At 37.0% G+C, this 26,123-nt stretch overlaps 2 protein-coding genes and 1 long non-coding RNA gene across 3 annotated transcripts in view; 1 reads left to right on the forward strand and 2 right to left on the reverse strand.

The window, feature by feature from the left end:
* cyp2x10.2 (cytochrome P450, family 2, subfamily X, polypeptide 10.2) overlaps positions 1-26,123 on the reverse strand; it is a 147,565-nt gene that overhangs the window by 100,540 nt on the left and 20,902 nt on the right. The window lies entirely within an intron of this gene.
* Positions 1-26,123, reverse strand: part of slco3a1b (solute carrier organic anion transporter family member 3A1b) — a 41,854-nt gene that overhangs the window by 2,882 nt on the left and 12,849 nt on the right. Inside the window, exons 3-9 of the mRNA XM_693928.8 lie at positions 18,785-18,883; positions 18,376-18,636; positions 15,955-16,119; positions 15,661-15,859; positions 13,094-13,229; positions 1,008-1,180; positions 841-905 (exon numbers count right to left, since the gene is read on the reverse strand). Coding sequence (XP_699020.3) covers positions 841-905; positions 1,008-1,180; positions 13,094-13,229; positions 15,661-15,859; positions 15,955-16,119; positions 18,376-18,636; positions 18,785-18,883 — 1,098 coding nt within the window. The remainder of the gene's footprint in view (positions 1-840; positions 906-1,007; positions 1,181-13,093; positions 13,230-15,660; positions 15,860-15,954; positions 16,120-18,375; positions 18,637-18,784; positions 18,884-26,123) is intronic.
* On the forward strand, positions 5,289-12,521 carry LOC141375135 (uncharacterized). The gene is made up of 3 exons (XR_012382686.1): positions 5,289-6,758; positions 8,325-10,496; positions 11,049-12,521. It is a non-coding gene; the product is annotated as an uncharacterized lncRNA (long non-coding RNA).

The following is a 26,123-nucleotide window of genomic DNA, read 5'->3' on the forward strand; positions in this document are numbered from 1 at the left end:
AAAAATCTAATAGGAAATATTGTCAAAAATTTGCCTTGTTCTGTTAAACATAATAAAAAAATACATTTTGAGCAAAAATTTTGTCTTCAATGGTATATGATGAAGTGGCATAATGTCTGCATCAGTGTTTAATTTTAAGTCCACGCTCTTCCATCATCAGGGAAAGTACAACAGGAAACCTAATTTCTGTTTCATGTATTTTACAGTATTGAGATGACTAGAAACTGCTCTGATTTTAAATATGTTAGAAAATGATCATTTTGAGAGAAGGCAAATTTAGGTGCACCCCTCACAAATCTCTTTTAAATTCAGATTTTAATAGGAAGCTGTACAATAATATATTTGTGCATGTACATTAGATTAGTCAGTACTGAAGCCAAATCTGGAGCTTAATTAACAAAATAACTTACATTAACAGTCCAAAAACTAGTACAGCCAAATTTATATGTTATAGAAAAATATTAAATACAAATTTAAAAAGAAGAAAAATCAAGAGAAGAAAAACAAAAATGAAGAATTTAGTTGTAATTTAGGTGTAATTTATTTAGCAATATTTAGCTTGAATTTATTTTGTAATCTTTCACTTTCTAAATATGTTTGGTGACTAAAATATAATTTAAATAAATATATCTGTTTAATAAAGCTGTTTTGTTTAAATGCACCAAAATACATTGCCTATATTTACTGAGAAATGGAGGAAAATATTAATTTTCAAAATTCATTTTCAAAATGTGTGTGCTAATTGTCAAATCTATATAATAAAGATTCATGCTGCTCTAATTAATTGGCAAATGTGTAAAATGACACCTAAAGATGTCACTTGCTCTGCAAATATCTCACCTAGCAGCCGGAGCAACAGGAAGAGAACTCCAAGGGCGTATGATTTCAGCTCTGGGCTCACAGTTCTGCACACACCAACAACACACAGATCAGAGTTGGTTCATTATAAGAAACTAGTGATATGGAACTACATGTATTGTTTTAACTAAACAGTGTCATAGCATTACCTGATGAGGATGATGACAGATGGGGTCTGGGCCATGGCTCCGATCATGCTGCAAGCGCACACCACTGCAAGGAACGTGAGGAAGGCCTGCTGACAGCCTGGACTGGGACACTTCCCTGGTGTGGCCGTACCAAGTCCTTCGCTGTGAGCAATGCACTTACAGCCCGTCAGATTCTGAGAAAGGGAGGACAGCGCAGAGTTCAGTGCATATTTCATGATGGACCTTAAGTGCTGCTCAGGGGATTTGAAGAGGAATAAAATAAACATTTGAGACAAAGGGGACTGAAGAGAACTCAAGTGAGCATTCCCAAAGGAACTCTTATTGCTTATGACTTTATAAAGTGTTTAAGCAGATGTATGTCAGGGTGAATCGATCTGCTTGAATCAGGGAATGTGTCTGTTGGTGTAATCATGTCCTCAAGGAATGTTCGTATTCACAAATTGGAAAGTGACAAAATGGCAGTTGTGTTTGTCACTTAGGACAGAGCAGAAATTTCACCAATGTTATTGTGCCAGTGTAAAATTCAGTAAAAAAAAAAGAACAATCAGGTACAAAACACAGACTCTAATGATCTACACAAGATCCTTAATGCAATTGAATGGATTTTTGGTGTTTCCTAATGAAATTACAGTAGTTATGATTTTTTCCTATTTTTAAGCTTGCACTAAACACAGGGGTGACACTAGACCGCACTAACTGGGGAATGTGCCCCAGTAAATATGGCCAGTGCTCCAGTAAATGCTTTAGTTACAGGTTTTTCTTTGTATGTAAGTGTATTAATTATTAGTGGCCATCCCGGAATAAAGTCGCTATTCTCTACGCTGAATCAGATTGTGCAAGGGAGTTCCCAAAGCAATGTATTGAGATTAATTAAACACTTGATATCTTTCTTATTGGCAAATTAGCATGGAGCATGTGGAGAAACAGTGAAAGCACCTCAGACAAGTACATCCTAATAAATTAGCTACAATGTAAAAATTACATCATGTGTAAGCAAAGGAATAATAAACCATTCCAATACATTTTCTTTTCCAAAAGTGAAGCTACTGTGTATGTTTCATCCCTACTGTTTTGAGTGAGGGTTATTTATGCAGTGTTTATTAAGTGAGGATTATTTAAGCATTGTACATCTCTTATAAATGACACTTAAAGGCTGTTAAATTCTTAACAGAAAAAGAAAATGACAAATGAACAACAGTGATTCAGCACAAACAAATATTCATTTCAAGATACAAAAATGAAATGGTACAACTGCCTGAAATGACGAAGAAACCATTGCAATCTGATCTAATAATAAAATGAATGCGCAGTTTACACACTGCCGAATACTAAGTGTCAAAATAATTGTTTAAATTTGGTAAAAACAACAGCAATAGCCGATAATTAAAATATAACAAGATGATAAAACCTTTCAGTGTTATTCAGTGATGTTTAAACTGAACTATATTTTATTTTTTTTGAGATTACACAGACTATTTACTCTATGTCTGAAAAATAAGACGTTTAAATGCATGTACAATGCAATATAAACATACAAATGGTGGTCAAATTGAGAATCAAAGTTCCTATTATTTATTAACTCAGAAGATAGCGTTACAGCAGGCCTGATGTCAGCCTGGTGAAAGTTCTTTTTTTTCTCAAAATGCAGACCTTTTTACAGTCATTTTCTATTTAAATATGAGGTTTAAATACTGCATTTTAGGGACGTTTTAAGCACTATTTTTTAAATATATATATATATATATATATATAAACAATATTGTTTTTCTATTATATATATATATATATATATATATATATATATATATATATATATATATATATACATATATATATATATATATATATATATATATATATATATAAAGCCTAATAATACATTTATAAGTAGTCATTTAATTGTAATACACCTAAAAATGTTTGTTTAATATGGGTAGTATACTAGTATTCCACTGTAACACATAGACAGGCAAAGCCATTTGAGTTCTGACTAAGCTAAGTAGGCTCAACCCCCTATTTACTCTAGTAAAACCACTTTCTATATTTAAGTGCATTTTTGTTTTCGTGTATTAAATAAATAAACTGCCATTTTTCTAATGAAATGACACACATATGAATATATATTTTTAAACTTACAGGCTAATTCACATATTAAATGATCTGAATGACAGTAATAAATGAGAAGCATTTTTAATACTGGACAACACTTGGTGTTTCTGTCTCGGTTATTGACTCACATTAAACGAGTACATTCTCTAAGTGCTTCTGTCACTGTGTTTAATCATTTCTGTGCAAGACTGTATGATATAGTTAATGCCACACGAACTGTAAAGTGTTTAATATTGGTAGTTCATTTTGAAACAAAAATGGCGAAATGTTTAAGAGCCGGAGGAAACAGCTGTGCTGATGAGGTGAACGCTGAGAAAACCCGACTGCTCCTTCATGACAATGGGGATACAGGTGATACAAGGTTATCTATATCAAAGAACTGCAAATAAGCATATATTGTACCAATTTATCTATAAATACACACCTCGCTCTCTCGCTGTCCACGGCTGTGGTTTGCTGATCAAATGAAAAACAAAAGACGAGGAGGAGCCGAATTCTGCCACCGTTTTCTTACCAAATTTAAAGGAAACTAAAGCGACAGTTTAGTGTACAGTTTATGAGCTAATTGCAAAAGTTTTAGGAGGGGGTTATTATTATTATTATTTATTATGGCATAGCAGTCAAAATAGGACAAATGAGTGTTTGGGACAAATTCTGGGGGTGGGTCTTTCGAACAACGGGCCTGTACAAGGACCAAAATCTATTACAGAACTATTATTATTTTATTCTACAGTGCTTCACGCAAATTGCGCGCTGGACCTTTTTAGAATATGGCACCGGCGCAATGGCGTCGCTGTGGTTACCAGAGTCCGTGGCATTTTTAAAAAAGAATGTGTTCAAAAAGCGTCCGCTGACTGAGAGAAACTGCATTTATGGTCTGGCCATCGCTGACATTGTTGGTATGTAAAGGTCTGTCTAAAAGTATAATTTTAGGTTGTTTTGACATAATTTTGCTGAAGGACACTTTGGTATTTCTCTCGGTCATATCGATTCACATTATTAAATTAGCTTTTCCACGTATTTTTTTGGTTATACTGTAGATTGTAAAGTTACTGAAAGTTGGTTGGAAATTGAGATTTTTTATATTGTAGACTTGTCAGTGTTAAGATCTTGAATATATTTTTTTTATTCTAGCTTGTTTATTATTATCTTTTTTTAGTCACCTATTCATAGTCATAGAATGCCATTTGTTATGTTGTCTGGTTGATAGACATACAATAGATTCAATATTTTTGTTTGTTTGTATGCTTCATTTGTATATTACTATCTTGTTCAACATTTGCAGACTGTTATTTCCTGTATCGTCAGATAAATGGATCTGTTATAATGTATTTGTATGCTGTCAGCTTTAACACATATTACTGTAAGTCTATTGGTGGATAGATTGTCTGGCTGTTGTATTATTTATTTGTAATTTATACTGTCGGCCTGTTCAACATTTGTAGCTTTTTATTGTTATTTATTCTATTTACAGTTTTACTTATTATTGTAACACATTTATCTATTCTAAGTTTATAGATTGTCATCTTATAGAGTATATATTTATTCCTGTGAAATATTATTTGTTAGTGTTAGAACAGAACCAGACTGGAGATAATAGTAGATAAAATGTCCAAAGAATGGTATTAAGATGAATTAATGACTTGATATCTTTCTAATGTTTTTTAAAAATGCATTCAAACAGCTCAGCAATGACAGGAAATTGATGGTTAGGAATTTATTTTTAAAAAATCCTTCCAAGGTGAATGGGTGGTGGATGATAAAGATAGTTAGATAGGCCTTGCCTGAGTCAGGTTTTTCTTTTTCAGGTAATGGAGAGAGAGCAAGCAGAAGAGGGAGGCTCACAGGAGCATCGATGGACATTTATCCGAAACAGAGCAGAGAGGGCTCTGTTGGTGCTGTCTTGCAGGTTGGAGTGGAGCAGAAGAAGGAGACTCACAAGGGGAATGGTGGAGATATACTTGAAGACTTGGAGCTCAGCTAACAGGTAGAACTGCTTGAACAGACTAAACAATGGAGTTAGTTTCCAGAGAAATTTATTGAGATTAATCAAAGATTTGACATCTTTCTCTTTGGCAGATTGGCAAGGAGCATGTGGAGAAACAGAGAAACACACCCCAGTAATAACAAGTACTGTACATTTAAAATTATTTAGATTTTTTTTTTTTTTTTACATACTAAATGATGGTTGGGGTTTTTTTTCAGACAGACAGACAGACACATAGACAGACAGAGAGATAGATAGATAGTATTGAACAAGCTGATAGAGTTCTATTGATGTTGTCTTTGTCATTTACAGAATGGAGTGGAGTAACTAGGGAATCACACATCTTAGGAATGATAAGAAACTGATGGTCAGGAATGACCTATCGACGACAGATGTCCTTCCAAGAGGTGGTGGTGGGCTTAGATAGTTAGATGTTTTGTCTGTGGCAGGTGTTTCTTTTTCAGGTAATGGGCAAACAACATGAAAAAGGAGAAAACTCACCAGAGTATCGGTGGAGATTTATCTGAAGAACACTGGAGAACAACTTGTACATTTCTAGAGCTCAGCAAGAATGTAGAGCTCTGTTAGTCGTGTCTCTGTCTTTTACAGACTGGAGTGCGGCATGTGGAGAAAATAGGAATCACACACCTCAGCAATGACTGGAAACTGATGATCAGGAATATCCTTCAAAGGTAGAAGGATGAGTGCACAGATGGATGTCCTTCCAAGAAGAAGGGGTTGGAGGTGGGCATAGACTGTTAGATAGATGTCTTCTTTGTGGCAGTTATTTAAATTGTAGGTAATGGAACCGCAACAGGCAGATGAAGGAGGCTCACAAGAGCATCAGTGGAGATTTATCTGAAGAACACTGGAGAACACTTTGTTTATTGCTGGAGTTCAGCCAGCTTGTAGAGCTCTGTTAGTCTTATTTTTGTCTTTGGCAGATTAGGCTGGGCCATGTAGAGAAATGAGAATCACACCTCAGCAATGACTAGAAAATGATGGTCTGGTTAGGTATTTGCTGGATTGATGGTTGAATGGATAAACAGATGCCCTTCCAGGAGTAAGGAGGTGGATGTGGACTTTTACTAGATTATTAACTAGATGTCTTGTTTGCGGCAGGTGTTTCTATTTCAAGAATTGACTCACAACAGGCAGAAGAAGAAGACTCACAAGAGCATCGCTGGAGATTTATCTCAAGAGCAACGGAAAACACTTTGTTTATTGCTGGAGATCAGCCAGCAAGTAGAGCTTTGTTGGTCTTGTTTTTTGTCTTTTGCAGATTAAGCATGTGGAGAAATGGGAATCTCATCTCACCAGTGACTGGAAACTTATGCTCAGGTTAGGTATTTCCTGGATGGATGGAAGGATGGATGGATTATTAGATGTCCTTCCAAGAGGAAGGGGGTGGAGGTGGGCTTAGATATGATGTCTTGATCTCTTGTCTGTGGCAGGTGTTTCTTTTTCAGGTTATGGACACACAACATCGAAAAGAAGGAACCTTCTAGAGAATCAGTGGAGATTTATCAAAAGAACACTGGAGAACATCATGGTTATGAACATAACCCATGTTCCCGAAGATGGGAATGAAGACGTGTGTCTACCGAGACTTCGGAAGTTCGAAAATGGGCCAATGAATGCCTATGAGTTGCCCAGTGGCGCCCCCAGAAAATTTTCTTAGGGGTGGCCAGAAGAGGCCGCACCAAATCTTGGGGTGGCACACAAAAAAAATAATGAATTCAGTGTAATGTTATATTTTTGTTTCTGGTAAATGAAATAATGTAGTTTTTATTCATTTAATTAATTCTACTTGAAATATTGCAATTCATTCTTTGAAATAATTCAGCAAGTACATGTGCAAACCAAATAAAAATCTATGTTTAGTTTAAAAACACTTTTCATATACTGTATAAATAACTTCTTTTTTTACGTGCCTTTATTGTACATCATACGAGATATGCCATGTCTAAAATTAATGAAGATTAATGAGTTTATTATTCCCAGTGATGGGTTGCAGCTGGAAGGGCATCCGCTGTGTAAAAATGTGCTGGATAAGTTGGCGGTTCATTCTGCTGTGGTGACCCTGGATTAATAAAGGGACTAAGCCGAAAAGAAAATGAATGAAAGAATAATGAGTTTATTAATTACCCAAACAAATGAACAAACTGAACAAAAGGCATTACTATACACACTCACTATACCTAATAATATTATTTATCCATATTGCTTTTTGAACCATTTTATTAATGCAGCTTCTTCTATTGATATACTGTAGCTTAAGGTAAATATTAAATTGCCATTGCTGTCTATTGAAGGTGTGTGCGTGCTGTCAAGGACGATCGGGGAGGGTAGTGGTGGTTCTAGTTTAAATGACACCCTGGGCGAACCACCCTATACACCCCCACCTCTCTTGAATTGTTAGATTTGTTATTCAATAAATATAACAATTTATTTATATTTATTCTAATTAAATACAAATAATATTAATATACAATTAATATTCTGAATAAATAACAGAAATCAGTCCTAAATATTACTGGAAAACAACAACTGGAGTGATATGCCAAGATCACTTAAGAAACCTTTTGCATGAAAATTAATTATGACAATTCTAAAGAATACAAAAAATGTATTATAGAATTATCTGTGGTCTTAGACCAGATCATGGCTGATAAATCATGTTATGAAGTCTTACCTCCCTGACTCATTATCCCTCCTTTCTGCTTTAAAGGCATGCTTAGTGAAAGTAACATCATCATCATCATCATCATCATTATCATATTATATAAACTTTAACCGACTTTCAAAACTCGCTGCGTGCCGACACTTCTACACAAAAGGCTGTTACTCCGGTTTCACGGCGCATGAGCGGTGCCTATTATGTCGGCGTGCATGCAAACAACCAACCGGGATTCACACAGGAGTGCGTGAGGCACGCGAGAATGGTATTCCGCGCGCATGCGTCAGTTTGCTTTCACCAGCATTGAACCAGAGGGGGAGAGCTACGTCAGTAACACCAACAATAATTTAGTGACTGCATTTTATTTATTTATTTATTTATCTAAATATTGGGAATTTATAAGTTCATTTAAATCAATAATGTCAACCGCAAAATTATATTGGGGTGGCCAAAGGGGTGGCCACAGGGGTGGCCAGAGTTTACCGAGGGGTGGCCGTGGCCACCCCTGGCCACCCCTTGGAGGCGCCCCTGGAGTTGCCAGAGCTCAGCTTGCAGCTGTTAGTGATTAATTATTAGCAGAGTATATATAACCAGCGCACGCAGAGTGAGCCACTAGACTAGATGAACACTCAGCTATCAGCTGGAGACCACACAAATCTGTTCCCATCTTTGGGGAATGTGGGTTACCTTTGTAACCGGTACGTTTCCCTTCAGCAGGAACTATGACGTGTGTCTACCAACACTTTGGAAGTGTGTATGGAAAACACCACAGCAGTTGAGCCTGTCACACCCCTGATGTGAAATTTGCCAAGCATAGTGTGAGTGGACAAGCATCACCAAGGGCGTAACCTTCCCTATGCCCTTTAATTGTCAGAATATGGGAATAATTTTGGAATTTAGAGTTGAAAAGATATGACAGTACGTTGGGAATACGTTCCAGTCACAAAGGGGAAGGACACCCCAAGGGGAAACTAGGTAACAATATGAACATATGGGCTAGCCCTATCCAGGGCGAGTGCTATATGTGATAAGCTATGATAAGAAAACGGTCCACCTGAGAAGAGGGAGCATTCCATGGCTGAATGACACGTATGGAATAATACATCTCATTCGCTAAGCAGAGCACAATAAGTGCAAGGAGCTCAGTGTAATGGAGCATGGTGCAGCAAGCTTATTTGACACCCAGCTTAGTTTCCTCCTGATTGGCTGGGGTTACCCAGTAATTGGGAGGAAACGGGCTCCACCCGAAGATTATAATATCTCATGAATGTGTTAGGTACTGCCCAGCCCGCAGCTCTACAAAAATCTGTAGGATAGGCACCACGTGCTAATTTCCAAGAGGAGGCAACACTTCTTGCTGCGCTCTCACTCCCGGGGGACATGGCTCATCTTGGCACTGATAGGCGAGGGCATCATTATCCAATGGCGCAACCTCTGTTTTAATATGGCACTTTCCATCTGCCGACCACTTAACAGATAAAAAGCTGCTCAGATAGTAGGCCAGCCCGAATTCTAGGCACCAGATGCCTTCAGATCCCAGACCCTCTTGATCGATGTAACGTAACCAGCAGAGCTGTCTGAGTTGAGTGGCTCAAACAGATCTCTCTGCAGATGACAGAGAGATCCCAAAAGGGCACAAGAGGGGGGTGGGATGGATTTAATTGCCTCACATTTCTGAGGAACCGAATGATTAGGTTATGCTTCCCGAGCGTGCTGCCATCCACCGCATCATGATGAGTGGAGATGGCTGCAACATAGGCCTTAAGTGTGGAGGGTGACAGCCTATGTTTCAGCTTATCCTAAAGGCAGGAAAACACAACACTAATCTTGCAAATCCGAGGATCTTCTCAGCGACCAGGAAACCCAAGTCCAGTTGGGAATTCAGTCAGCTCTAGCTGCACTCCTAGTTACTCTCTTTTCTACAGATGTACATTTTAAAAAGTCAGATAGAGGTGGATGAGCTAAACCATGCATAATCTTGTAAGCTACAAAACCATTTTTGTTTTCCCAATTAAGCAGTCTATGGGTTATGAGAATTGTTTAAAAGGTATCTGAAAATTGAAAACAGCTTGTGCATTGCTGGAGCTCAGCCAGCAGTTAGGGTTCTGTTGGTGCTGTCTTTGTCTTTTGCAGATTGGAGTGGAGCAGAAGAATGAGACTTACCAGGGGCATCACCAGACCCCCTTTACTGTAGCACTTGCCCCAGTGAATAAGTTTAGTTACAGTTTACTTTACTATATGTAAGTGTATTAATTAAGAGTAGTAATCCCAGAATAAATATGTTATTTTCTATTTACAACTGAATCAACGCTTGCGAAAGCAATGTAGTTTGATTGAAAACAAACTGATGAATATGAACAGAAAACCAAACCCATGCATCTCACACAGTGCTCCTGTTCTCGATCCTGGTTGTTTAACACGCATGCCAGAAAAATATGTGCCGCTCATACACTGTGAAACAGGCATTACAGCCTATGGTCATGAGCTTTGGGTCATGACCGAAAGGACAAGATCTCGGATACAAGTGGCCAAAATAACTTTCCTTCGCATAGTGGCAAGGCGCACCCTTATAGATAGGGTGAGGAGCTCTGTCACCCGGGAGGAGCTTGGAGTGGAGATGTTGCTCCTCCACATGAGAGAAGTCAGCTGTGGTGGCTCGGGCATCTGTTTCGAATGCCTCCTGGAAGCCTATCTAGAAAGGTGCTCTAAGCTTGTCCCATTAGGAGGAGGCCTCAGGAAAGACCCAGAATATGCTGGAGGGGCGATGTCTGTTGGCTGGCCAGGGAATACCTCGAGATTACCCCGGACAAGCTGGAGGAAGTGTCTGGGGAGAGGGAAGTCTGGGGTTCTCTCCTAAGACTGCTGCTCCTGCGAACCCCCCCACCACCCGGATAAGCGGATGAAAATGAATAAATTAATGAATGAATGATCTTGGATCACTCCAGTTTTGTCTTTACATTGGATTAATTTCTGTTATTTGTTTAAAATAATAATTCTATAAAAATAATAATACTTTTTGTAATAATAATAATAATAATAATAATAATAATAATACTTGTATTTATTTAGAATATTATAATTATTTTTTTAATTGATAATATTTAGTATACGTATTTAGGGGGAAGTGTCACCCCTGACCAAACATACTATGTATGTGGGACTTGAAAGGGTAACGGATCATTCTGTGATATGTGTATATTGTGAAATTTGCTGAGTATTAATATGTAATGCACATTTAATTTATGCATCATGTCATATCACTCAGCTCTTAATGTGATTTTTCTTGGGCAAAGAGATGCCAATAAACCCATCTGTTTATGTTTTCACATACATTAAAGATTCAAAATACAACTCTAAATAAATCTGTCTGTCTCTTTTCATCTATATTTCATCCACAAGACAACTCAGGAGCAAACTGTTTTCTGGTGGTCTCAAGATAGCTCACTCACTCCTAGTTAAAATAAACCTCTCCAACACTTTTTTTGTGTGTAAACAACACAAAATATTGTAAACAAAACATTTTCTCAATTTGTTCAAATATTTTTGACAACTGAAGATTGATTAGTATGAAAAGTTTGATTGTTTTGCTGTATGTATTTCAGAGTATATTATGCTGTGTTTGTATCTGTGAGTTTATAGTAATTGTACAGTACAACTGCATTTTGTACATCAGTGTTCACTATGATAAAGTTAGTTGTAGTATTTTTTATAAGTGCTGCATCTATATGTGCCTATGTAGTGATGTATATCTACAACAGACAAAAATAGGGAGGGACTCTGTCAGTTAGGGCATAATGAAGCACTGGGTCTGTTGTGATTTACTATTGGTCGATCTCATGTGATTGACAGGTTGTCCCACCCTCACTGCAATAAAAATGTCATCCACGTGAAAGAGAGAAAGAAATATGGATGTTGTGGTTTAGCTGAATCTGCATGTCTCTCAACAGTGTTTTGCAGCAGCATTTCTACTAATAGCAAAACTGTACATTAAATATCTTCAAGAAGAGTAATTTTAATAACCAGAGCAATAGTTCATCCTAAAATTTAAATTCTGTCATAATTTATTAAACCTTCACTTGTTCCAAACACGTTTGACTTACTTTCTTCTGTTGAACACAAAAGAAGATACACTAAGGAAAGCTGTGACCATTGACAATCATGGCATTTTTTTTTTTTTTTTTCCTGCTATAGAAATAAATGGTTACAGGTTTTGAGCTTTCTTCAAAATATTTTCTTTTGTGTTCAATATAATATGGGAACTCGTGAAGGTTTGGAACCACATTAGGGTGAGTAAATAGTGAGTAAAATATTTTTTTTTTTGGTGAACTATCCCTTTAAGTTTAGTGATGTCATGTACAGTTGAAGTCAGAATTATTAACCCCCTTTGAATTTTTTTTCTTTTTTAAATATTTCCCAAATGATGTTTAACAGAGCAAGGACATTTTCACAGTATGCCTGATAATATTTTGTCTTCTAGAGAAAGACTGATTTGTTTTATTTTGGCTAGAACAAAGTGAGTTTTTTTTAAAAAACCATTTTAGGGTCAATATTATTAGCCTTTAAGCTCATTTTTTTTGATCGTCTACAGAACAAACCATCATTATACAATAACTAGCCTAATTACTCTTACCTGCCTAGTTAACCTAACTAACCTAGTTAAGCCTTTAAACATCACTTTAAGTTGTATAGAAGTGTCTTGAAAAATATCTAGTCAAATATTATTCACTGTCATCATGGCAAAGAGAAAATAAACAGAAATTGTAGAAAAAAATAATCAGGGGGGCTAACAATTCAGGGGGCTAATAATTCTGACTTCAACTGTATCTTTTTTTTTACTGCTATTGACAACACTTTTATGTACACTTGTGTTTCCAATACTGCATCCCAATTAGCATACTAGACATCCTAAATAGAATTCAAAAAAATAATTGTGTCCCAAATCATACTACATTGAAATGAGCATTGCAGATTTTTGTGTAATTAAATGCATTTGTATGTGGAAGACCGTAAGGATTTTTGAAATGATTAGACAAAGTGATAAGGAAATGCAGTCAACACCAGTCTGGAACTACTTTAGCTGTGCCTTTCCCTTAATATAATTACATTTAAGCAACACAATTGTTTATAATAAAGAACTACCCATTAGAAATGAATATAGTAATATTTTGACTTCAAGGTGAACTCAAAGAAAGTTCAGAGTTTGAAGAATTTTACATCTAACAACATTGTGATTCTATACATGTTCACCTCTTAAATATGACCTTTCTGACAAGACTTGTGTGCATATGAATGGATGTGGGGGAGACTCACGGTTCTCGTACAGCCGGCGAGGCAGGCTGAGAGGTAGGTGACACCATTGGAGCCGCAGACGGGGCTTAGAGAAGATTTGTAACAGTTACAGCCTGACAGACAGGCAGCCTCTGTCCGCTCCCATGACCCCAGACTCCTAAATCATGACAATGAATATAAGATGAGAGAAGGACAATTGTGACCCTGGACCATTCATAAGGGTCAGTGAAACACCCTATCTGAAGATTTATACACCATATTAAAGGTGGGTAATAAGCATCCAGCTGATGTAAAATTTGTTAGAACAGAACAACATCTAGCTGAGATACAACTATTTAAAAATTAAATACAGAAAAAATCACTTGAAGTCCTCAGCGAGGGATTCTAAAAATTAAAAAAACATTTTTTATATGTTTAAACTAGGAACTTTACAAAATGCAACACAATGGATCTGTACATAATAGCCTACGGAGTTTTGCCTTAAAAGAAAAATTGGTAACACTTTGTAATAACAGTACATGAATAATGATGTGTTGGTGTAAACTAAACATTACTTTATTATTTGGAATTATTAGGAACATTATTATGATGCATGATCTAACTTTAACTATTAGTTTATCTGTGAATAACGACTATCTTAATTATTTGTTATTACATGCTTGTTTGTTAATTAATGTATTAATTACAATTAGTTTATGCTTAATTTATCCATCATGAACTCATGATATATGCTAATGTATATTTATGTCATGACTTTACTTGGAGGGGCATGTCATTATTAACTCATTCTTAGCTACTCATTAACTCCTTATGCATCCTTATACTCCGTCTTGTGTGTTTACACTGAATAAGAATAGAAAAGTGTTCTGTAAACACCAACAGACTAAACACATTCATGAGTTCATAAGGATGAGTTAATGATAGTGTGCCCCTCCAAGTAAAGTCATGACACAGTTCTACATTAACAGCTCATGAGCTCATGTTGGTTCCATTTAGCTTAAACTTAAATGTTAATTAATACATTAATTAACAACATGTCCTAACAAGTTATTAAGGTATTAAGTCGTTATTCACACATGAACTCTTGTGACTCATGTTGTGGTTAAAGTTAGTTCATAAGTAGTGCGTGCCTTAACATATCATTAGTTTATAAAATCTCTGTGACATGCTCCCTGAAGCCCTGCCCAATATTCGTTGAACCTCTCTGCTGAACGCATTGAAGGCCTACCACATGGTTCACAGCTGCACCTTCCCACAGTATGCTCATCTTTCACTGCTCTGGACTCCTCATATGGTGTTGTGGCTGCGTGCAACAGTGAGTTATGTTTTCTTGTACTGTTTATTTATACAGTATTGTTTATTGATTTATTTGTTTGATCTGTCTTTATGCATTTATGACTAGAAACCAGTCTGATACCATGTGAAGAGTTATGTACTGGCATTGGTGAATACAAACCAACAAAATGGATCTTGTTTTGACTGACACTCCATTGTGATACTCCCCCTGCGAGTCAGCATTACCTTCCTAATTTATTATAATTAGTACATAATAAAGTAATGTTTAGTTTACCCTTCTTATCTGAACATGCAGCTCAACTCCTTGTTCAAGCTCTTGTTCTCTCCAGACTGGACTACTGCAACTCTCTGCTAGCGGGGCTCCCAGCTAACTCTATCAAGCCTCTTCAGCTGCTCCAGAACACAGCAGCACGAGTGGTCTTTAATGAACCTAAAAGAGCACATGTCACTCCGCTGCTCATCCGTTTGCACTGGCTGCCAGTTGCTGCTCGCATCAAATTCAAAGCTCTGATGTTTGCCTACAAAGCGATTTCTGGCTGTGCCCCTTCTTATCTGCTCTCACTTCTGCAGATCTATGTGCCCTCCAGAAACTTACGTTCTGTGAATGAACGTCGCCTCGTGGTTCCATCAAGAAATCACTTTCCCGAACACTTTCTCGCGTTCAATCTGCCCAGTTGGTGGAATTAACTCCCTTACTGCATCAGAACGGCAGAGTCACTCGCTGTTTTCAAGAAACGACTAAAAACTCAACTATTTAGTCTCTACTTCACTTTCTAATCTGCAATTGCCTCTCGGGATATACCACTAACTGTACTCAAAAAAAAAAATATTACTAATACTTTCCTTCTTAGACTTTACAAACCTGAAACTTGCCTATAGCACTTATTCATTGTTGCTCTTATAGTTGTGTAAATTGCTTCCTTGTCCTCATGTGTAAGTCGATTTGGATAAAAGCGTCTGCTAAATGACTAAATGTAAATGTTTACATATTTATACATTATTATTCATGTACTGTTGTAAAGTCTTACTGAATCTATAATTTTGACCTATACATTGTATTTTAAGCTTTTTCCAAAAATGTACCCGTGCAACATAAGACTGGTTTTGTGGTCCAGTATCGTGAGCTGAATTTTAAACATGATCTTCTCTGTAAAAACGAATGCTACTAAACTCTCAGCATTTTTATTCTTGAAGTGTGAACACAAAAGTCTTGAAGTGACTGTATTTATTGGCACTTATTGTGCATCACTATAAATTGGCATGAGGCATTTATGCTGAAGCACTGTACTCACTCGTTGCCATAGGCAACAGTAACCCCGGCGACCGGGCCCGTATCACAGCCTAGGAACAGGAAGGAGACGTAGCAGGCCGTAGAGATGATATTGACTATCATGGCCAGACGAATAGCCCCTAATGCAGACAGATCCAACTTCTTCACCAGGAGGCCACCCAGGAAAATACCCAGACAAGCACAGGGGATTGCTGTCATACCTGTAAAAAAACAAACACTGGTTTGACATGCATCTTTTAGATACTTGTACTCGCTTGCTCAACTTCTATGACTGTTTTGGTGCAGTTTGGTCTACCTAGAAGCTGATTGGCAGAGGACGTTGAAAGGTTGAACTGCTGTTCGAGATATTTTCCTAGGAAGGCAGCAAATCCAGCCACCACAGCGATTTCCATACAGGCCGCGAGGATGACACAGGTGAAAACCGGATTGGACAGCAGATGCTTAGTCACCTTGGGGATAACTGAGACCAAACAACAATCATATTAAATGGATGATCCAGACAAAATCACACTGTTAAGGAGTTTTCAACCTTTTTGATGATGCTCTGCTTCCCATCATGGCCACAGCACCATCTTGTTTTTGGCTTATTTTGTAATATTTTAAAGCCCAATGTCAATTATTCCTTACTAATGCATAATTTATTGCTATTGCTACTCTAAGGGCTGTACGTGTAAGGAGGACAGTGTGAAATAAAGTCTCATCATAAGCAGAATTATTGTGTTAACGTGTTGCAAAAAATTGCATTATACATATTATTATAAATATGTATACATGCACACACAAAATATTTTAGATTTAATAGATGATTGGATGTATTTCATTGTTCTTTCCACCTGCTATTAGCACTTTGAGAGATGAGTCTTGTTCTCCACACAGAAATAAAAGCCAAAACTAGGGCTGCATGATATTGGAAAAATCTAACATTGTGATATTTAGTTATTCTGCAATATATTGTGATATGATAGAGTTTCAACAGATGACCTGAATAGCTCTATTTGGAATCAATTGATAATTTTAGACTAATGGAATAAACAATCTACAAGCACAGATAAATACAATGAGGAAAAACATGCAATAATTGATTAATACAAATAATCCAGGTAGTAATTGAATAATAAAAATAATTGAATTAAATGAATAGTTATTAAAGTTACAAACGGTCTTATAACTGAATGTTTTTAAACCTTTTGCACTGTGCTACTCTTTTTTTATGTTCAGGATGAAAAACATCCACTGAATTAAACTGCTGTCAAAATGCATCAGAGTAATAATGTTATCAAATGTTTATGCATAAAACTGTTAATCAACCTCAGTCCTGATCAAAACTACTAAATTGTTCAGAAAATTACAGGATTTTAACTCTTTAATTGCCAAATTCAGAAATGATGTCACTAATTTGGTGAAAAAACACACAAAATGATGTATTTTCATTATAAAAAGTAATTGTGGACTGGATTTTTTTTACCTTTTATCAAGCTCTTGGATATGTGGACGATTAATAACAACATTGCCTTTGGTGCGCGTTTTTTCTTCATAACTTACTGTTAGAGGCTGTTTTTGTCCCATTGACTTAAATTATAAGCACATTTGATGGTACATAAATACACAGGCTTTGTTTTCATTTACACCATGTAGTTCTGAGAGCTGAGATGCATGTTTTGATTTTCTCAGACACATTAAGGTAAGGGTGCAAAGGTCACTTACACACTCTCAGACACTCAGAGACACATATGCACAAACTTTAATTTGCTGATTTACTCAATATAAAATCCAGAAACTAAGCTTTATCTGCACAGGCCCATCTAAAAGGTTAATGGTGCCAACTGATGATCAACAGTAAAAATTACAAATTTTACCTTTTGCAAACAGGGAAAACCACCAACAATCAAAAATGCATGATTAAATGGTGTCATGGTTTTGCAATTTAAAAAAAAGGTTATAATGAAAGTCAATGGGGCAAAAACAGCCACAAACAGTAAATTTGGGTGAAAAAATTAAAATGAAACAATTCATCCAAGGCAATGTTGTTACTAATTGTTCACATGTTCACGACTGTAATAAAAGGTTGAAAAAATCTAACTCACAACTAATTTTTTTATGAAAAAAGGTCATTTTGTCTGCTTTTCTTTATCAAATCTGTCACATCATTTATGAATTTCACAATTAAAGAGTTCAAATCCTGTAATTTTCTAAACAATTTAGTAGTTTTGATCAGAACTGATGAACAAATTTATGCAAAAAAAAAAAAAAACTTGAAAAATTTTTTTATCTGATGCATTTTTACAGCAGTTTAATTCAGTGGATTTTTCATCCCAAACATAACAAAAGGCTAGTAAATTTGAACAGTGTATTGAGTTTTTTTTTAATTCAAAGCATTTTCTCAAAATATGTATCAAAATAAGATTTGTCACCAAAAATCATCCCACTAGCTGAAACAGAAAAAGGTATAAAAGCCATATTAAGACTCAAAATCACCTCAGTCACAGACCTCAAAAACACATGCATATGATAAATATAAACTCGACAATGCATATCCTGTGACGTGACTAATGCGAATGATCACACTGCGATATCGATGCTGAAATCATTCATTGTGCAGCCAAAACTTCAAAAAGGAATAAACTGATCACAATGGCATGCAAAAGCTTTCACTCTTGATTGCTTTTATTAAGTGTAACGCGTGACCTCTGTGTGTTTTTGGTGTCCTCTCGCTCACCCTGCAGGTGCTGGCAGCAGGTGAGGCCAGTGCTGATCTCCAGGTCATCTGAGGTTTTGACTCCTTCATACTCCTGCACTAGCTCAGCGGGCAGCATGGCCTGTTCGCTCTCTCCCCCTGGACCCTCGCCAGGCTCATTCAGCGACTGCGGGAACCCAAACATGAAAAACGAGGAGACGAAGAGAAAAAGGCCACAGATGATAAAGCCGCCCCACCAGGCACCAATCCAGCGTGGGTCGTCAGGAGTGATGTCCAGTGTGGCTGTTAGGAGTGAACACAGATCTGATGAGATGCAGCATTTCAGTGCACGCATTCATTTAACACATGCTTTTATGCATTTACACATGAGGGAAAATTCAAATAAAGCGAGTCGGTTTTCAGTGTGTGCACATTCGATACCAGTACTCACTTGTGTCAATAAAGACTGCATCAACATAAACTTTGGTGCACAGAGAGCCAAGAATGAAACCACAAGCTGGTCCAAAGACCAGTGTAGAGAATAAGATACCTGTAATGAAAACAAAGAACAAACATCATAAAAGATATGGTACATTTATTCATGCAGAGTTACAAGTGGTTTCATTTTATTCACAAATTATTACCAAGCATTCTTGTGCAGTTTACTTCCAAACAATTATACTTTGCAGATTACTTGTTACTATTAATTAAAGAGCCCCTATTGTGGGTTTTTGAAAATGACCTTCCATGTAGTGTGTATCAGCTCTAAGTGAAGTGAAATATCCAGCTAAAGCTTAAATTTGAAAGTGGACAGTTTTTAAAACTATTGATTTATCTAAAAAAAGAGTCAACTCATAGTGGTTAGAATTAGGGATGTAACGGTATCAGAATCCTTGTGTCAGGTACGGTAATACCTTGGTATGAATGTCACGGTACGGTATTTATTGAGTAATTTACAGGAAAACAAAACTAATGAAAAGACTCAAAAAAAGTGCCAAAAGTACTTATTTACTTTAGCACTGAACATATCAATGACATACAAATTCGCCATCTATCTGTAAGTTTTGAAACAGGAACTTCAATTTTTCAATTTTAATAACAAAAAACTATAAAACCATGTAGAAAAAATAAAGCTTCAATTTAGTATTGTTGAGAACTCATCACATTAAACATTTAATCACTCACTCACTTGGATAGAAATGGGTTTTTTTAAAGAAAAATTATCATATAAATATAATCTGGCAAAAAGCTGGGATCTCTGGGCATTTACAATATCCCCTGCAACAGAATAAACCCCTCTCATTTGGGACTGAGGTTTCTGGGACAGAGAGTTATGATTTAGCCAAGGTTGACCGCAGTGGGTAACGCTGTGCATTGTCTTTCCAACACTTGAGAGGACAAGCCATGAGTGAGATAGAGGTCTCTTTACGGTACAAGTCAATGTCTGCATCAATCTAACAAGTGTGCTGTGTTCTGCAGTCCCCATGACTGTTTTTAGTCGTATTCCCCGACTTATATTTCACCACAGTCTGGCAGTGCCTGCATACTGTTTTTTTCTTTGTCTGTCACCTTTTCTCATTTTTCGTATCTTTTTAGAAAGAAACCAAAATACTTCCACACATCCGATTTAAAACCCGCTTTAGGTTCACACACTCCATTTCCGCATTACTGGATCTGTAGTGACAACAGACCGCAAAGGATGATGGCCACGCCTAGGCTGATGGGAATTGTAGTTCCCGCTACCACCCGTTTGCTTCATTCGCCTAAGCAAACTTTTCTCAGAAATATAGTTTTATTAAGTCACGCGCCAATTGAAAAAAATTACTATTGCGCTATGACGGTATTTACTATATTGGTACATTCCTAGTTAGAATGAATCATCTTCATTATGAGTCTTGAGCTGTTTCTGCTTGACGTGGCTACAAAACACAAGCCCTGCCCAATTGTTGCGCACGCAAACCCAGAAAAATTTAAACCTGCAGCCCCGCCCACTAACACAGCAGCAAATACAAACAGATCCTGAAGTCATCATGAGCCATGAAGACGCTGTGCTTACCTGGATATTGTCGGAAGTGTGAGGAAAAAAAGTGATTCAGCAATCTACACCAGGGGTCACCAATCTCGGTCCCGGAGGGCCGGTGTCCCTGCAGGGTTTACTTCCAACTTGCCTCAACACACCTGCCTGGATGTTTTAAGTATACCTAGTAAGACCTTGATTAGCTTGTTCAGGTGTGTTTGATTAGGGTTGGAGCTAAAATCTGCAGGACACCGGCCCTCCAGGAACAAGTTTGGTGAAAACTGATCTACACGCTTACAATGGGCGATTCATTCGTTTGTTAAAGGAAGGATCAGAAAAGTAGTGCCTTTTTTCTTTGAACAATTTTATTTTGGGCAAAACGTATGTTGTACTGCTTGCACCGTATCCAATATTACTAAAAATGTATCAGTAATGCCTTACACTACTGCATTAGAAAAACTACTTACAACACAAACCATTACACTATTGATGTAGATGCTTAGATCATGAGTATTAGAGTTTATTAGTGAATCTGATGCAGCCCCAGGTAAAGGTGCCAACTCCTTTAGTAATTTTGTATATAACGTCTTTCGGATGAGACGTTAAACCGAGGTCCTGACTCTCTGTTGTCATTAAAAATCCCATGGCACTTCTCGTGAAAGAGCAGGAGTGTAACCCCGGTGTCCTGGGCAAAGTCCCTCTATCGGCCCTTACGATCATGGCCTCCCAATCATCCCCTTCCACCGAATTGGCTCTATCACTGTCTCTCCACTCCACCAATAGCTGGTGTGTGGTGAGCGCGTTGGCGCCATTGTCCTGTTGCTGCCGTCGCATCATCCAAGTGGATGCTGCACACTGGTGGTGGTGTGGGGAGACCCCCCCTCATGATAGTGAAGCGCTTTGGGTGTATGGCCATACACAATAAATGCGCTATATAAACACACATTACATTACATTACATTACATATTTAAAAAGTTCATCCTTACTGCAGTCACCTGCACATTTATTTGTTTAATTGTTTAACCAGGAATGTCCCATTAAGATACAATATCTCTTCTACCAGGGAGTCCTGATCAAGACAGGCAGAACAGGACAAAGTTACAAATTCAAAAATAAATAAATACAGGTTACAACACATAGACACACAAAAAATAGTATAAAATTTAATATTAAATGTGATAAAAACACAATTCTGTGTTAGGTATTATATGTTGTGTGAACACTAAAAGTGTGGTAGCTAAAACATACAGTTAGTAATGGTATCAGCTGTTCTCTGTTCACTTTGAGTGCGTAATTCACTGTCTAGACACAGAAATAGTACAGCATAATCATTATAAAAGAACACAAACAGCCATATGCTGCTATAAATGATGATGCTGATCGGTGTCAACCTGAAAGGGTTTATTTTGCAAGAATGTCCAACTGACTAAATATTACTTTGCACACACATGCCACTCACTATATAAATACAGCACTAATTAAATGGCTCAGTGGGATTCTTTTATTATTTTTAGAGTATTTTTCTAATGTACGAATGTACATTTACACAATTTTCTATGATCTGTTGACATTTATCTTCCCAGTACTGGGGTGCAGCTGGAAGAGTATCAGCTGTGTAAAACATATGCTGGATAAGTTGTCGGTTCATTCTGCTGTGGCGACCTCTGATAAATAAAGGGACTAAGCCGAAAGAAAATGAATGAATGTTGACTATTGTTAATACTAGTCACTGTAGGATAATCTGCTTCAAAAGCAGCACTGTGCTTAGAAATCTCATACGGCTATTTAATTTTAAACCTATTTTATTGATAAAGTCTGTGTTTCTGTTTATTTATTTATTATGAGCCGTTTATTTATTCATATTAAGCAGTTTATAGATTATTTAGAAGATGTTACTGAGAATGAAGAATATGAAAAAGCGCATGTCTTTAGACTGTGGGCGAAATCAGAGCCCCCGGGTGAAACCCACGCCAACACGGAGAGAAAATGCAAACTTCACACAGAAATGCCCTGCCGGGGCTCAAAACAGCAATCTTCTTGCTGTGAGGCGACAGCACTAACCACTGCATTACTGTGTCGCCACAAGGATTAAATATTAAATATAATCTATTTAATGCATAAAAATGTGTATGCGTGAAGGACAGATGGCAAGTCACGCAACAACTTCTACAGCTTGGCAGTATTTTGGGCAGTACAAACGAGAAGGGAGAGATGGTAAATACGGACGAGGCAATTTGCAAGAAACCCAGAGAACGTGCAAACTCCACACAGAAATGCCAAACTGACCCAGCCGGGGTTCAACCTTCTTGCTGTGAGGTGACAGCGCTATCCACTTTGCCACCGTGCCACTCAAAAATCTGTAATACTTTTAAGTATTATTACAATTCTAAATATAAATGTTATTATTTTTAAAACGTTGTTTATTTCTATGATTGCCCTGCAACATTTTATTTCAAAATTACAATAAAGGTGCTCAAGAAACTTGTCTTAGTATTATGAAAATTTATTTGAATATAACAAATAGAATTTTATTATAAGCTGTTATGGCTAATATATGAGCTTAGTCTATGGTTTACCTATTAAAGGTTATTATTGTTTATCAAAAGTGAAAGTAATTCCAGCTACATTTTTTCATTGTTATACACTTTTTTTATGCTTGTTCAAACTACTTATTTAAAATGAGCTGAAACAACACAATTCTTGAAATTTTATTAGGACAACTTCATTTTTTTTGTTTAAACCATATAAATTTAAGTTAACTTAATCGATTTGTGGTGGGACAACATGAATGAATTTTGTGGAATCCTGCATTTTTTTACAATGTAGTTGTGGAGCTGACCCTATTCTCATAGAACAATTAGTAATGTTTTATCATTGTCATTAAATTATCATTGATGGAGCAAACAAGCCTTTACTATAGAAAAATATGAACCTCACCAAAGGTGTCAGAAGGTTCTGTAATATGACCTTCAATCTTATATCTGCTCTGATCATTGAAAGAAGCTTTAGTTTTATCTATTAGCCTGGGTGAATTGATTAAGCATCATAGATCATGCAAGTCAATCTTAATGTTACTACTTACAAGAGAATATAATCTGAGATCAGTTTCTTACCCTGGGATTCTGTATGAATACAGACTCCAGATAATTCACTTTAAACTGATAGGCCTTTCTGCTTTCGCCTTTGTGAAAGACGCCAAATGCATTTGTGTTAACCAAAGCTTCTGTGAGCAAACAGCTAAATAACTGATTCCATTATGCCCACCAGCAAAGACTGTCTCCAAAGAGGATGTTTGTGTCTGTGCTAGTTTACATTACGCTTAATCGAGAGATGGGTCCAGTTTTAAAGGTTACTGAGGATTAAAAGATGCAAAAGGGAGAGAGAAAGAAGCTTGCACGGACATTAATGCTCATAGACAGACAAGTCAGCTCAATGCAAAGACATCAGACACACTGCAGAGAAGGAGACATGGCAGAAATGCTATGAAACGCACACATACTAACCAATGGTGAAGATACATAAGGGCCAGAGTGGCTTGGGCTCACTCAGATTGACTGTTGGTCCACCCAATCAAATGACATGCAAAATACTAAGTGAAATGTACTGAGATTCTGATGAGTGAGTGATGGTCTTCTAGTTGTGCGCTTCTCTTCTATTCTAGAGTGAATGGGAAATGCAAGAGCAGTCAATCTGATCGATCAATTCAATCTAATTGAAGTGCTTTTCAACTTTAAAATGATGGGTTGTCGTAACCCAGGGTTGGGTTTGGCCATATTTGACGCAACATTGGTTAAGGATAACGCAGAGTTTTTTAAAGCGTGTTTTCCAATGCCATTTAAAAACATTGGGTTTGGTGGGTGACTGTCAATTGGTGGTGAAGCAGTTTGTTTGTTTGTTTGTTTTTTTAATTTAACTGACACTTTTTAAGCCAAAGGTTGAATTTGTCCATATTTGACCCAATGTTGAGTTACACCAACTGAGCATTTTTATTAAATGTTCTATAGCTTTAACAAAGCATCATGTAATGCTACTCTTTGAGGATCATCTCAAGATCTATGCATTTAGATTATGTTGAGTTTGTACTTGTTTAATGGAGATCAACTCTAAGTAAATAGATGTGATCTGCTTTAAATTACTGTTTGATGAAGCTGCAAACTAAATCCATCCCAAAGGCTGCATGTGTATGCTAGTTGAAACACAGGCTCTATCTGATTATGGACATTCTGACTTTTTTTTTTTTTTTTGCAGTTTTTGTTTTTGTGAACCCACCAACGGCCACTGTGTACGCTTTTTCAGAACTCAGATTTCTCTCGCAAGTGCCATTCACACCTGCTGTTCTCATATAAATCCACCAGAGGCCATTGCCAACTGACTGACTGACCAACTGACTGATCCATTACCCTCCCCCTTCCCTAAACCCAACCGATACTGTTCAAAAGCAATGCAAAAAAAGAAAAGAGCTTACGGCAGCCTGGTTTTTACCAGATTTTCAGATTTTCCTACAATCTCACCCGGTTATTTACTTTTTTGGGGCTTTTGTTTTTGTCTTACCCGCTTTTCTGGAATCATTGACTGTACTCAAACCCTTTTGTCACAGTCAACTCCTCTTTGCTTCTCACATGTGTTGACATACGGGTCAAGCAACTAGACAAACTGGTAACAGCGGAAAAGCTGTCCATAAGGAGGTAAGCGGTCAGCTGGTAAGCACGAAAAGGAACAGCATCACACTGCCCCATAACGTTTATTTTAAAGACGAAATGCAGCCATAAGTACTTCTGGCTACATAAATCACGATCTCTAGAAACGTTTTCAGAATTAGCCTATGTTGGCTACTTACTGGAAACAATTACTGATTACTAATTTTTTGTGGACTTCTTTCACATTGTCATTGTCAAGTATTGTTTGGAGAACTTTGAGGAAAACATAAATTGTTCATACTTTTATAATACCTATAACCAATAACGATTTCTATTTGTAAAATATTAACCAACATAAAAGCCAAAAAAGACTTTCAACCCAGGCTTATTCTGATTATGTACTCTTTCTGAAGAAAGCAACAGACGTCCGAGGAGCTACGTTTTTTGCAGTTTTTGTTTTCGCAAATCCAGCAGAGGCTACTGTGTATGCTTTTTGAGATCTCAAATTTCTCTCACAAGTGCCAATCGCCCCTGCTCTTCTCATGTAAGACCAAGCGATAGCATTTTGAAAAGCACCTATTAACTCGTCCACCCACTTCCCTAAACCCAACCACAGTGTTTTAAAATGCAATCTTAACAAAGAAAAGCCCTTACCTGTTTTTACCACGTTTTCTGTTTTTAATGCTTTTTTTCCTGTTATTTACTTGTTTATTTAATTTTTTTGCCTTGTGTTTTTGTCTTACCTGTTTTCTAGAAACCCTTACATGTCAAGCTACTGGACAAACTGGTAACAGCGGGAAAGCCATCCACATGTAGGTAAGCAGTCAGCAGGTAAGCGAGAAAAGGATCGGCGTCATACCACCCGTAGCGTTCATTTTAAAGATGAAATACAGCCATATGTACTTCTGGCTACATAATTTGCGATCTCCAGAAATGTATATAGGGTTACGTTTTCAGAATGAACCTTTGTTGAAGACTTTTCTTAGCCGGGTTACAAAAATCAAAATGCAAACAAATAACTGAGTATGTTTTTAAACAAGAAAACAACAATACAACCCTGCTGAAAAATCCAGCTTAAACCAGCCTAGGCTGGTTGGCTGGTTTTAGCTGGTCGACCAGGCTGGTTTTAGATGGG

The sequence above is a fragment of the Danio rerio genome, chromosome 7 (genome assembly GCF_049306965.1).
Source record: "Danio rerio strain Tuebingen ecotype United States chromosome 7, GRCz12tu, whole genome shotgun sequence".
NCBI classification, from domain to species: Eukaryota; Metazoa; Chordata; class Actinopteri; order Cypriniformes; family Danionidae; genus Danio; species Danio rerio.